This window comes from Salmo trutta, chromosome 24 (assembly GCF_901001165.1).
Source record: "Salmo trutta chromosome 24, fSalTru1.1, whole genome shotgun sequence".
NCBI lineage: Eukaryota > Metazoa > Chordata > Actinopteri > Salmoniformes > Salmonidae > Salmo > Salmo trutta.
In genome coordinates, this window is record NC_042980.1 from 10934844 (window position 1) to 10950164 (window position 15321).

Genomic DNA, 15321 nt, shown 5'->3' on the forward strand with positions numbered 1-15321 from the left:
CCCTCGCCCGACGCCTGGAGTCCATGATGGCTCACACAGTATACGCCGGGGCCCCCTCGATGTCCTCCCGCACCTCAGATTGCTGGAGCGACCAGCCACCACCGGCCTGAGGAGAGACACATGGAACGAGGGATTAATACGATAATCAGGGGGAAGCTGTAACCTATAACATACCTCGTTCAGTCTCCTCAGGACTTTAAATGGCCCCACAAACCGCGGACCCAGCTTCCGGCAGGGCAGGCGAAGGGGCAGGTTTCGGGTCGAGAGCCAGACCCGGTTTCCCGGTGCATATACCGGGGCCTCACTACGGTGGTGGTCAGCGCTCGCCTTCTGTCGCCTGATGGCCCGTTGCAGGCGCACATGGGCAGCATTCCAGGTTTCCTCCGAGTGCCTAAACCAATCATCCACCGCAGGTGCCTCGATCTGGCTCTGATGCCACGGTGCCAGAACCGGCTGATAACCTAGTACACACTGAAACGGAGACAGGTTAGTGGAGGAGTGGTGGAGGGAATTTTGGGCCATCTCTGCCCAGGGGATGAAAACCGACCACTCCCCCGGGCCTGTCCTGGTAATAAGACCGCAGAAATCTACCCACATCCTGGTTAACTCTCTCCACCTGCCCATTACTTTCGGGGTGAAAACCTGAGGTCAGGCTGACCGAGACCCCCAGATGTTCCATGAACGCCCTGCAGACCCTTGATGTGAGCTGGGAACTCTGATCAGACACTATATCCTCAGGCACCCTGTAGTGCCGGAAGATGTGTGTAAACAGGGCCTCCACCGTCTGTAGGGCCGTAGGGAGACCGGGCAAAGGAATGAGACGGCAGGACTTAGAAAACCGATCCACAACAACCAGAATCGTGGTGTTTCCTTGTGACGGAGGAAGATCCATCACGAAATCCACCGATAGATGTGACCACGGCCGTTGTGGAACATTCCAGACAGTGCGTCTGCCTTAGTGTTCTGGGAACCTGGTCTGTAGGATAGAGTAAACACAAAACGGGTGAAAAACATGGCCCACCTTGCCTGGCGAGGATTCATTCTCCTCGCCGCCCGGATGTCCTCCAGATTGCGGTGGTCAGTCCAAATGAGAAAAGGGTGTTTAGCCCCCTCAAGCCAATGCCTCCACGCTTTCAGAGCCCCGACAACAGCCAACAGCTCCCGGTCCCCCACATCATAGTTTCGCTCCGCCGGGCTGAGCTTCTTCGAAAAGAACGCACGGGGCGGAGTTTAGGTGGCGTACCCGAGCGCTGAGACAGCACATCTCCTATCCCAGCCTCGGACGCGTCCACCTCTACTATGAACGGTAAGGAGGGATCAGGATGAGCCAACACAGGAGCCGAGGTAAACAGAGCCTTCAGTTGATTAAAAGCGCTGTCCGCCCCAGCTGACCACTGCAGTCGCACCGGTCCCCCCTTAAGCAGTGATCTAATGGGAGCCGCTACCTGCCCAAAGCCCCGGATAAACCTCCGGTAGTAGTTGGCAAACCCTAAGAACCGCTGCACGTCCTTTACCGTGGTTGGAGTCGGCCAATTACGCACGGCTGAAATGCGGTCATTCACCATCTCCACCCCTGACTCTGACAGATGATACCCTAGGAAGGAGACGGACTGTTGGAAGAACAAACATTTCTCAGCCTTCACATACAGGTCATGCTCCAACAGTCGACCAAGCATCTTGCGCACCAGAGCCACATGCTCGGCGCGTGTAGCGGAGTATATTAGAATGTCATCTTTATACACCACTACACCCTGCCTGTGCAGGTCCCTGAAAATTTTGTCTACAAAGGATTGGAAGACGGATGGAGCATTCATCAACCCGTACGGCATGATGAGGTACTCATAGTGCCCATAGGTGGTACTAAATGCCGTCTTCCATTCATCCCCCTCCCGGATAAACAGCAGGTTGTAAGCACTCCTGAGATCCAATTTGGTGAAGAAGCGCGCCCCATGCAATGACTCGGTCACACTGGCTATGAGAGGCAGAGGGTAACTATACTTCACAGTGATCTGATTTAAACCTCTATAGTCAATGCACGGGCGCAAACCTCCATCCTTCTTCTTCACAAAAAAGAAACTTGAGGAGGCAGGTGAAGTGGAAGGCCGAATGAATCCCTGTCCCAGAGATTTGGTGACATATGTTTCCATAGCCGCTGTCTCCTCCTGTGACAGAGGATACACGTGACTCCTGGGAAGTGCTGCATCTACCAAGAGATTTATCGCACAATCCCCCCGTCGATGGGGTGGTAATTGAGTCGCCTTCGAGAGCCAAATCTGCATATTCAGAGGGGATGTGCATGATGGAGACTTGGTTTTGACTCTCCACCATAGTTGCACCTATGGAAACACCTATATACCTCCCTGAACACTGATGTGACCATCCCTTAAAAGCCTTCTGTTGCCACAAAATAGTGGGGTCATGATAAGCCAACCAGGGAAACCCCAACACCACAGGAAACGCAGGAGAATCTATCAGGAAGAGACAAATTCTCTCCTCATGACCCTCTTCCGTTCTCATGCATAGTGGAGCCGTGACCTCCCTAATCAGACCCGATCCTAAAGGACGACTATCTAAGGAATGTACAGGAAAGGGCACATCAACAGGAACAATAGGGATCCCTAATCTACGAGCAAACAAACGATCAATAAAGTTCCCAGCTGTGCCTGAATCTACTAGTGCCTTATGCTGAGAATGCGGGAAAAACTCAGGAAATTCTATAGATATATACATGTGCGCAACAGGAAGCTCTGGGTGAGTTGGGTGCATACTCACCTGGGATGATCTGCCAGTGCCCTGCCTGTTGCCTCGACTTCCTGGGGTACCTCTCCAGCACCGACCAGCAGTGTGTCCTCTGCGGCCACAGGTAGTGCAGGAAACAGCTCCCCCTCCGGTCCCCTTTAGAGCAGCACCTCCGAGCTCCATAGGTGTAGAATCGGAGGTGCTGGGGGACGGAAACAGATGGACCCTGATCTGGACGTCCGCGGGTAGCCAACAGGTTATCCAGCCGGATGGATAAATCCACCAGCTGTTCGAGGGTAAGGGTGGTGTCCCTGCAGGCCAGCTCCCAACGGATGTCCTCACGTAGACTACATCGGTAATGGTCGATCAGGGCCCTCTCATTCCATCCCGCGCTGGCAGCCAGGGTCCTGAAGTCCAGTGCGAATTCCTGTGCGCTCCTCATCCCCTGCCTGAGATGGAACAAGCGTTCCCCCGCCGCTCTCCCCTTAGGTGGATGATCGAAGACCGCCCGGAAGCGACAGGTGAAATCCTCATAGCGGACCAATGTGGCGTCTATACTCCCCCATTCCGCGTTGGCCCACTCAAGCGCTTTCCCAGACAGACAGGAGATGAGGGCGGACACGCTCTCGTATCCCAAGGAAACCGGGTGAACGGTTGCCAGGTAGAGCTCCATCTGGAGCAGGAACCCCTGGCACCCGGCAACCGTCCCATCATAAGCCCTCGGAAGCGAGAGCCGAATCCCACTGGGTCCAGGTGACGGAGGGGTGGACAGCTGTGGGGGTTGTGGTGTTGGTTGGAGTGATGTGCATGAAGTTGTGGGAAAACCCCTTTTTTCCCATCGCTCCATGGTGAGCAGCACGCGATCCATGGCTGTGCCAAGATGTTGTAGCATTGTCGCGTGCTGCTTGACGCGTTCCTCCACTGGTACCGGAGGAATGGATGCACCTGCTGACTCCATAATTTTGGTGCGTGATTCTGTCAGATGTCAGTTGTGTGGCGGTGAGGATAGAGTCAGGCGCAGGACACAGAACTGAATAAAATAACGTACTTTACTCTTGGAAAAAATCATAAGCCAATAATCCACACAGGGATAACAATCCTGACACAAACAACTAACACGAAGACAAGAAACAATCACGCACAAAACATAATGAGAACCAGAGGGTTAAATAGGGAAATAATCATAACGACATGGGAACCAGGTGTGAACACTCAAGACATAACAAATGGAAAAAGAAACGTGGATCGGTGGTAGCTAGAAAACCGGTGACGATGACCGCCGAACGCCGCCCGAGCAAGGAGAGGCACCAACTTCGGCGGAAGTCGTGACAGAGACACGACCCAGTCATTCACTCTTTTTGTTCTGTATCTATGGACGCGACCCAGTCGTTCATTCTAAATGTTCCATTGCCATACCGGCTGGCAATGTTCTTATCTCTTGCTTGCTCGCTAGCCAACAAAGGCTAATTTACAGCCACATCAAAAAGTGCAGCAAGAATAACAGGAAATTAGCTGCATTTGCATTTGTTTAAGCTGTTTTCTATTGACATTTTATTGGATACATCCATAACAATAAAGCTAATGAGGCACGATCTCACCTGGTATATAACATTTGCTCTTTAGTCAGGACACTGTTGTTCAGAGGAGCTAGCCAACAACACAGCTAACACAATCGTCCCGACCCCCGACACTTTCATTACTATAGGACAGCTGGAGATCGAATTTGAATATTGAAACAATGTTACAAATGTCGGCGAGACAGACAGCAAGGTTTATACAAATCTCCGCTGTTGAAAACGAAATGCTAGTTCAAAAGAAATGTGAGATAATGTCAAGATCAAGTTTATAAATTGCTTGGCTGGGCTGATGAGACAGTGAATTGCGCAGTCAGATAGAACAGAGTAAATAGGCATTTTAACGTCATAGATTTAGCCGGTGGTAACTTGTGGAATAGACACCGGCTGGAATGCTGTTTTAACCAATCAGCATTCAGGATTAGACCCACCATTTGTATAATGTGCCTTAAGCCACACCCCTACAAATATCACCAGGTGATGGGATCGCATTCCTCTCCAGCATGGCCACATGGTGAGTAGTCTATGTGCAAACATTTTAGAGAAAATTTGTGAGAGAAATTGGTAAATCTTCATGTATTTTTAAGAAATGTCACTACCGAACATCTAATATTTCAATAAATATGTAAAGTATGGTTTTGGGTAGGGGTGTGAACGTTTAAATGTTAAAACTTTAAATTAAATTGGGATCCTTAACGTTAAGAAAAATCCCTAATGGAAAAACAATGTATTTTTCTTTTTTTCTTTCACAATATTAAAATCACTGTGCAGCTGGCTCGCCTGCTTTTTCTCTTCGCTAATGAAGCAAGTGTGTGTTCAGTCTTGGGTCTGTTGCGTGTAGAATATCCTAGCCTAATCATTGATGATAGGCCCTGTTTTACTGAAGTTGAGAAACATTACAAGCCAAGAAATTGAGAAATACAGCATTCCATTGTGTGATACAGCTTTTGATTGCCGATGGATAGGCCTAGTACACGGTTCTGACTCCGTCTGCCTGATGGCGACCTGCCTATACTGTGCCCCTCCCCTCTCTCTCCATCCCTCACTAGCTCGCTACGAAAGATGCGTGTGTTCTCGGAAGTACAGCAACTGATCAATCTCCTCCTTTAAAAATGAAAAAATGTTGAATCTTAAGAGTCGATTCCTAGTTGAAGATGGGATTTCTTTCTACGAAATGTCTTAGTAAGTCACAGTATTTAACTAACTTTGAAATTCTTTAAAATGGTGGAAACCCTCAATTGCAATGTCCATACATAAACGGGTCATATCCATCAAGAGTCCTCTATTTATCTCTATGATTGACACTTGATTGTTAGTCCGTAATGGGTCTGCGGTCAAACGACCACCCCTCATCACTGTCAAACGCTCCCTAAAACACTTCAGCGAGCAGGCCTTTCTAATCGACCTGGCCCGGGTATCCTGGAAGGATATTGACCTTATTCCGTCAGTAGAGGATGCCTGGTTATTCTTTAAAAGTGCTTTCCTCACCATCTTAAATAAGCATGCCCCATTCAAAAAACTTTGAACCAGGATAGATATAGCCCTTGGTTCACTCCAGACCTGACTGCCCTTGACCAGCACAAAAACATCCTGTGTCGTCCCGCATTAGCATCGAATAGCCCCCGCGATATGCAACATTTCAGGGAAGTTAGGAACCAATATACACAGGCAGTTAGGAAAGCAAAGGCTATTTTTTTCAATCCGAAATTTGCATCCTGTAGCGCAAACTCCAAAAAGTTCTGGGACACTGTAAAGTCCATGGAGAATAAGAACACCACCTCCCAGCTGCTCACTGCACTGAGGATAGGAAACACTGTCACCACCAATAAATACACGATAATTGAGAATTTCAATAAGTATGGCTGGCCATGCTTTCCACCTGGCTACCCCTACCCCGGTCAGCAGCCCTGCACCCCCCACAGCAACTTGCCCAAGCCTCCCCCATTTCTCCTTCACCCAAATCCAGATAGCTGATGTTCTGAAAGCGTTGCAAAATCTGGACCCCTACAAATCAGCTGGGCTAGACAATCTGGATCCTCTCTTTCTAAAATTATCCGACGCAATTGTTGCAACCCCTATCCTACCCTGCCTTTCTAAGGTCTTCGAAAGCCAAGTTAACAAACAGATCACCGACCATTTCGAATCCCACCGTACCTTCTCTGCTATGCAGTCTGGTTTCCGAGCTGGTCATGGGTGCACCTCAGCCACGCTCAAGGTCCTAAACGATATCATAACCGCCATCAATAAAAGACAGTACTGTGCAGCCGTACTCATCGACTTGGCCAAGGCTTTCGACTCTGTCAATCACCTCATTCTTATCGGCAGACTCAACAGCCTTTGTTTCTCAAATGACTGCCTCGCCTGGTTCACCAACTACTTCTCAGACAGAGTTCAGTGTGTCAAATCGGAGGGCCTGTTGTCTGGACCTCTGGCAGTCTCTATAGGGGTGCCACAGGGTTAAATTCTCGGGCCAACTCTTTTCTCTGTATACGTCAATGATGTCGCTCTTGCTGCTGGTGATTCTCTGATCCACCTCTAAATTGTTATTACTTCGCCACTACAGCCTTTATCTTGGCCAGGTCACAGTTGTAAATGAGAACTTGTTCTCAACTGGCCTACCTGGTTAAATAAAGGTTAAATAAAAATACATTAAAAAAGTCCACTGTATTTTTTTATGTTTATACAAATAAATAATAATCTACATTAAACACATAGATCATTATTTCTATTTTGGATTATTAAAAAAATAAAAAAATCAATGTTTATTGGTTGCGTACACAGATTTGTAGATGTTATCGCAGGTGCTGCGAAATCCTTGTGTTTCTAGCTCCAACAGAGCAGTAATATATCTACTAATAAAAAAAACAATACACATAATCCAGAATAAAATAATAAATATGTTTTTTGAAGGAATTAAGAAATATCAGAACAAGCAATGTCAGAGACCGGAATATAAATATATACATACAGTATAATGGTGTGTAAAGACCGTATGGACAGTATATGAATAGAAAAGGTGTGTACAGCAGTAGTTATATAGGATGGGCTATGACTAGAATATAGTGTATACATATAAAGTTGGTAAAACATTATTCAATTGACCAGTGTTTAATGACTATGTTCACAGGGCAGCAGTCTCTAAGGTGCAGAATAGAGTACTGGGTACTGGAGGCGGGCAGGGTACTGGAGGCGGGCATGGTACTGAAGGCGGGCTAGCGGTGTCTGATGGCCTGGAGATAGAAGCTGTTTCTCAGTCTCTTAGTCCCAGCTTTGATGCATCTGTACGGTCTCCACCTTATAGATGGTAGCGGGGTGAACAGGCTATGGCTATTGTTGCTGAGGTCCTTGATGATCTTCTTGACCTTCCTGTGACACTGGGTGCTGTAGATGTCCTGGAGGGCAGGCAGTGTGCCCCCGGTGATGCGTTGGGCTAACCGCACCACCCTCTGGAGAGCCCTGCAATTGCGGACAGTGCAATGCCGTACCAGATGGTGATACAGCCCGACAGGATGCTCTCAATGGTGCACCTGTAGAAGTTTGTGAAGGTCTTAGGGACCAAGCCTCCTGAGGCTGAAGAGGCATAGTTCCGCCTTCTTACCAAGCTGTCTGTGTGAGAGAACCATTTTAGGTTGTCAGTGATGTGCACGCAGAGGAACTTGAAGCTTTTGTCCCTCTCCACTGCAGCCTTGTTGATGTGGATGGGGGGATGCTCTCTCTGCTGTCTCCTGTAGTCCACGATCAGCTCCTTCATTTTGTTGACGTTGAGGGAGAGATTATTTTCCTGGTGTCACTCCGCCAGGGCTCTGACCTCCTCCCTGTAGGCTGTTTCATTGTTGTTGGTAATCAGGCCTACCACTGTTGTCGTCAGCAAACTTGATGATTGAGTTGGAGACGTGTGTGGCCACGCAGTCATAGGTGAACAGGGAGTACAGGAGGGGTCTGATCACGCACCCATGTAGGGCCTCCGTGTTTGAGGATCAGTGTGGCGGAGGTGTTGTTGCCAACCTTCACCAATTGGGATCGGCCCGCCAGGAAGTCAAGGACCCAGTTGCACAGGGAGGGTTTCAGACCCAGGGCCCTGAGCTTAGTGATGAGCTTGGAAGGCACTATGGTGTTGAAGGCTGAGGTGTAGTCGATTAACAACATTCTTACACAGTAAAAAAGTGGGTGTAAAAATTTGTGTTGACTTATTTTAACCCGAGATGAGTATTTACAACATTATGAGGAGTCAATGAGCTATAGTGTCGGAGTGTAAAATGATGCAGTCATCGCAGTGTAATTAAACTCAATTCAGTGGAATGAAAAAACATGCCAATCCTCTGCTGTGGTTGCGGATGATCATTATTTCAACTTACTTGTCAACGCAATTGCTCCTGCACATCCTCAAATAATCAGGTAAGTAAGGTCAACAACCAATAGCAAAGTTTTCACTTTGACATTTACTTAATTATAGAGTAATAGCCTACTGATGTTAAACCAGTGTTAAATATTATTACACATTTATGTGTGAATTTTAACACCATTTTGAGTCAAATTCATTTTGAAAATGTGACACTACCTGTAGAGTAACATTAACACTATGTAGACTGGGACCAAATGTAATCTGAAACAGTGTTGAATTCAACTCTGGAGTTAAATTAACACTTTTGTTTTGACTGTGCACAGTGAAAAAGGGGGTGTAAAAATTACAGTGTTGACTTATTTTAACCCAGGATGAGTATTTTCAACATTATGAGGAGTCAATGAGCTTTAGTGTCGCCATTAAATCGGAGTGTGAAATTATGCAGTCATTGCAGTGTAAATTCAACTCAATTCAGTGGAATGAAAAAACGTTTGTTTGAATTTTAACACCATTTTGAGTCAAAAATGTGACACTACCTGGAGAGTAACTTTAACACTATGTAGACTGGGACCAAATGTTATCTGAAACAGTGTTGAATTCAACTCTATAGGAGTTAAATTAACACTTTTATTTTTACTGTGCAGTGAAAAGGCAGAAAGAAACAGAAAGACATTTATTGATTGTGATATTTATGTGTATCACATTTGATATGGTATCAATTAAGTAAGCAATTATGTTCCGAATGTATACGCCTGGTCACTACCGAAACGCCTGATATTTTGCCACAATAGAGACAAAGTGACAATTTAAACATCTAACGACATAACTAATTAGATGCATAAGTAATTCAATCAATCAATAGGTTTCAGATTCATAAAATCAACATTGAACCTTTTACAGAGAATAATAGAGATTATATTTCTATAAATTAAATTGAAAGGTTTTGAAAATCTGGTTAAAAATCATGTTTTTCCTATTTTGTAAATTTTGTGTGCAAGTAACGTTTAAAAAATGTATCTGTAATAGAAGGTTAATCAAAATGATCATTACTGTGCATGGTTCTCCCTTTGCTGCAACCATCACTATGTTTCGGTAGTGACAAGTTTAGTGGGCTGGAATTCAGTACATTATTTCAAATATGCAATACAAACAAAGTGTGTGAGTAGTAGATATCACAGGAGGTTGGTGGCACCTTAATTGCGTAGGACGGGCTCATGTCAAGGGCTGGAGCAGAATAAGTGGAATGGTATCAAATACATCAAACACATTGGCTCCGTTTTAGCCATTATTATGAGCCGTCCTCCCCTCAGCAGCCTCCACTGATAGATATGTCTATCTGACACACAGTGTAAGACATGCTTAAAGTTTTGGAGAAATAGGATACAAATGTGAAGAAAAAAAACATTTAACCTCCAATTTGCATCACTTCTGTAGAATGACCCATATTCACTGAGAGTACAACACATTAAGAACACTTGCTCTTTTAATGACACATACTGACCTGGTGAATCCAGGTGAAAGCTATGATCCCTTACTGATGTCACTTGTTAAATAAACTTCTCAGATGAAGGGGAGGAGACAGGTTAAAGAAGGATTTTTAAGCCTTGAGACAATTGAGACATGGACTGTGTATGTGTGCCATTCAGAGGGTGAATGCAACTCAATATTAGGAAGGTGTTCTTAATGTTTTGTACACTCTGTGGACCCTGGTCAAAAGTAGTTCACTATAAAGGGAATATTGTGCTATTTAGGACGCAGACTATATGAAACTTCCTGCAAAAGCAGACATGACTGGCCTGTCTAAGAGAAGTCTCAACAGAAGTTATTGAGTTAGTCAGCTCTGTCCCTTCTGTACACTCAATTGTCCTGGGAGTAGAACATTTGTTTCCCCCCCAGATCTATTACAGCCTAAACCTGAGATGAAACAGGGATGGTGTGTGATGGGGAACGGCCTTCACAATGCGCACGACAGGCAGGCAGGGAAGGGCTTTATTGGAGCAGTATGTAAGGAGGACTGAGGAGGACTGTGTGTTCAGGTGCTGGTCCAAGCTGGGCTGGGGCTGATGCTGGGTCTGGGCTGGCAGGGAGACGCCACACACACAGAACCGGCCTGTACGGAGCCATCAGTGGGTGTGCAGACGGACAGCTGGTATTAATATCACAGGGTGCTGGTCTGAAGGGCCCTCGCACGGCACCGATTCCGTTTCACTAGATTTAATGAATCCCATTCACTGAATCATGCGATATGGAATTGGCACAGGGCTAAGCGGTGACTACACGCTCATGTCTTCCAGCTCCAGAAAATAAATGTCATTCATTTCAGCTTCGACACAATGGACCGCTAACTACCTACCTCCTCTTCTCCCTTATAGCAGCTAGGAACACTGCATAGACATGTTGTCTTTTCCAGAGCAACAAAGGACAATACAATGGACAATACAAAGGACAATACAATTAGAATGATGTTGTGGTCCCTAAAATAAAGACAGAGGATCAATCTGCAGTTGCAGCCGTACATCCCACTGGGCTAGAGTGGTAACTCCCCTATTACACAAATAGTCCTGCAGCTGTGTACTAGCCCCCCCCCCCATCTCAGATACCAGTGGTATCAGCATGGTATGTGACCTGGGTCACTGTTCTGTTCACTCCTCTGATGACACCCCTGTGTGTGTGTGTGTGTGTGTGTGTGTGTGTGTGTGTGTGTGTGTGTGTGTGTGTGTGTGTGTGTGTGTGTGTGTGTGTGTCTTTCAGACATCCGGGAGACAGCGTTTGTGTACGCCATCACAGCAGCTGGGGTGACCCACACGGTGACTCAGGCCTGCAGTATGGGGGAGCTGCTGCAGTGTGGCTGTGAGGCAACCAGGAGCAGGGCTCCCCCCCGGCCTGCCTCCTCCTCCTCCTCCACCACCACCTCTGGCGAGGGAGTCAAATGGGAGTGGGGCGGCTGCGGAGACGACGTGGAGTTTGGCTACGAGAAGTCCAAGCAGTTTATGGATGCCAAGAGGAAAAAGGGCAAGAGTGACATCAGGACGTTGATCGATCTCCACAACAACGAAGCAGGACGACTGGTAGTGAATTAACTTTTCTTTTTTTAATAAGGATTGTGGCACTCCTTTTGTACTTTTTAATCCTTTATTACAAAGGGTAGAGATAGAAAGGAAATAAAGCTGAAAGGGCCAGTGGTACAATGTACACTACACGTGCTCCAGAGGCAGCAGCTTCGAACACTAGACCATCCCAGGCTGTGAATTAACTTTTTATAATTCCCTCCAAACACACTCATCTCCTATCTTTTATTTTACCTGTGCTGATTTAAGCAAAAGTACAAGCAAGCATACGTGTCAAATGTTTTTTATTATGCTCACGATCATCAAGGGAAATTCTTTCATTTATTTGTATGGCTTTTTTAGAAACAAAGTTGAAAATTAGGCCTAAGTGCTGAAAGTATTCATTGTTTAGCTGAATGTTCCTCTTTTCGTCAAATGCATCATCCAAGACAGCCTCTAGCTGTAGTTCTGTAACAATGTAAACTGATATTTTAACAAGAATCATATTTCGGATAAAAGAAAACAAGTGTGAGCCTCATATTGTTTTCAAGGCTTTAAGGCAAGTAGCTACAAATATTTCTCCTTGTAAAACTTTAACGTTTTCAGGTCTTTGTTAAGGACTCAATACAGTACATGTATGTTGAAAACGTGAAATATTGGATTCACAATGGCCTCCTTGTTGATAGGAAGAGAGGAGCATTGCACTCAGTTAGGAGGTTGTCTGCTCTTTTGAGAAGCTAATTACAGGTTATTGCTTTGAATTTCCTGGGACTTTGCTCACCCCTGTCAGTATTGCTTCATCACAGTATGTTACATTGGCACACAAGCCAAAACCTTTCCCAAGGGGTCAGAGACAGGTAAATGGGGAGGAGTGGCTGTGTAGTTGAGCCAATTATAGTCTCAGGAAGACAGGTTTTGAATTAAAAACAAGAAGAAAAGGTTGCATACATGTAGAATAACAACAAAGTGAGGTTAAAGACTTAGGAGGTTAGAACTCTGCATGCAAAATGGGTTAATTACCTCAATTGTAACTCAATGATCTCTGTTCTGATGTCAAGGCCTGTGAGCTCTGGGAAGGCCAGAGGCCGGTTGGGGGTGGGGGAGGGGATAAATTCCTTCTGAACTGTGTCTGCTTTAATCTCACCTATCTATCTCTGTGTCTTTACTACAGGCGGTGAGGAATTATATGAGGACTGAATGTAAATGTCATGGCCTGTCCGGGTCTTGCACACTCCGGACCTGCTGGAAAAAGATGCCTCACTTTCGCGAGGTGGGTGATCGCCTGCTGGAGCGGTTCAATGGAGCTTCCAAGGTGATGGGAGGCAATGATGGCAAGACCCTGGTTCCCGTAGGCCAGAACATCAAGCCTCCGGACAAACAGGACCTGATCTACTCGGCCGAGTCGCCCGACTTCTGCTCGCCCAATAGGAAGACGGGCTCACTGGGCACGCGGGGCCGCATGTGCAACAGCACAGCCATGGACGTGAGTGGCTGTGACCTGCTGTGCTGTGAGCGTGGCTACCGGGACGAGACGGTGGTGTTCGAGGAGAACTGCCTCTGCCGCTTCCACTGGTGCTGCGTGGTGCAGTGTAAGAAGTGCTCGGTGAGGAAAGAACTCAGTCTCTGTCACTAGCATTACCACAGTGAAGCTGGGTTGGTTTCAGGCCTGCCCTCTTCTGCCTCACACGAAAGATGCACTGAGATCATGCTCCCACTGTTCAATTCAGGAGCACGCTGAGAGATTAGTATCTTATCTAGGATCATCTTGGACAGACAGCTGCAGTAACTCTTCTCTCAAGCTGTAGAACAGTCCAGAATGGCCACTACTCCAGTGCTCACCACGTAGAGCTCTATGATCCTGAAACGGAGGCTCTTTTAGGCTCTTTTTCTAGAAACCCACTGAAGGAACTTACCCAACAACTGTTCCAGCTCTCCAGAGTGGAATATTGAAGGTCACATCTAAGGTTAAGAGTTAAATTTCAGCTCCGAGAATGCTCTAGAACAGAATGTTTGGTCCCATCTCATAGAAGACAATCAGATAGCTTGGTACCATTCTCAATCGTCGGTACGGAGGTCGTTGCCTCTAAAGCAGTGGTTCCCAAACGTGTTTGCACAGTGACCCACCTCAAGCCTTTAGCCATTGAACCAGAAAATAGCATAACAACTGTTTCTAGCCTCCAACCCAATGCTAATACTCTCTAGGAACATGCTACAACCCACAATTAGGGAAACACTCTTCATAGTCAGTTAACCATGTAACTACAAGTGGGGACTATTGTAACAAAAGCATAATGACTTTTGGGTGTGGAAAATAAGACTATGGTCTTGGTAATAAGATAGTAAGCACATCAGCATGCTACGTTTCTATATACAGTAACTGGAATGTTATGAAAAAGGAAAATGGACATGCACAACATGGAATACAGGTATCAAGCACAAAACGTATGAAAAAGGGAAATGTGGGGGTTATTTGTTTGGAGGACGAACCCCATCATGTTTCATGGTGAGGAGCTGAACTGACACCCGAGACTATTATTTATGAACATTTTATGACAAGACTACTCATAGTGATTAGGTGAGGAACGTGCCTACCATCTCTCTGAAAAGCACTTTGGATATGGGAGCTGTCTATGTAAACCATATGTTACATTGGTTGTTGTTTGAGTAGCTTGCAAATGGAGAAACGAGTTGCGACTTTTTTTCGGATGAGGTGCAGTATTGAGAAAGTATAATATTATGTTTATCTGTTTAATATACAGTGCTTTTGTATGCACTTTCAATTAAAGCATTTGTTGCGTATAGATTTGTTACATATAGTCATGTTGTGCAGAATGGCCATTCCACAATCACATACAATGCTGACAATGAATCCATCCATTTGTCTCTTTGATACGTCAACTCGCTGAAGTGAGTTGGATGTCAGGAAGCCCATTTCTTTTGACTCCCGGCCTACGTTCTTCGGAATATGCAGATCAGATCTCTGCTTATTTTTATGGGGGAAACAAAACCTATCTTCACCGTGATTAATAATAACAATTACTTATGAAGCGTGTTGTACCCAAACGAGCTGTACATTTTCACATTTTACGTGTATAGGTCTAAGGTATTTAAGTGTACTGTGTCTTACCCTTCTTATAAAGTATGTTTTTGTTGCTACTTACCTTTCAGGGATCTGTAAGATCTTTTGTTGGGCAAAAGAGAGAGAGAGAGAGTACAATGAGGGATGACATCGCTACAATTTATTGCCAATATGCCATGGTTTATGACCAGATTATTCCTTGCCAGAGGGTTCATCGTTAATATTGTTACCATGACAGTGGGTACACACTGCACAGGATTACTCTATCCTCGGAGCTACTAGTCCTGCCTGGAGTCCGCACCATTCGATTTTTCATTTACCTAAATGATGTTTTTGTACAAAAGCACATCACGTTAAGGGAGAAAAACTTGGTATAATGGAACTATTCTGACTGAGCTCTGCAACAATATTAGGCATACTTTACGTAAGCAGTAGAATTGACCACTTTACCGTGTTAAGTTTGGGTTGCAGTCGACCAAATTAGGAAATCAGACCAAATGTGGCTATTCCTATGTCAGATACACTCAGTGGCCAGTTTAT

At 45.7% G+C, this 15321-nt stretch overlaps 1 protein-coding gene across 1 annotated transcript in view; it reads left to right on the forward strand.

Annotated features, from left to right (window-relative positions):
- The window catches only part of LOC115160681 (protein Wnt-6-like), a 35066-nt gene extending 20563 nt beyond the window's left edge, over positions 1-14503 (forward strand). The window contains exons 3-4 of the mRNA XM_029710930.1: positions 11407-11723; positions 12874-14503. Coding sequence (XP_029566790.1) covers positions 11407-11723; positions 12874-13335 — 779 coding nt within the window. The 3' untranslated portion in view covers positions 13336-14503. The remainder of the gene's footprint in view (positions 1-11406; positions 11724-12873) is intronic.
- Positions 14504-15321: the final 818 nt, after the last annotated feature.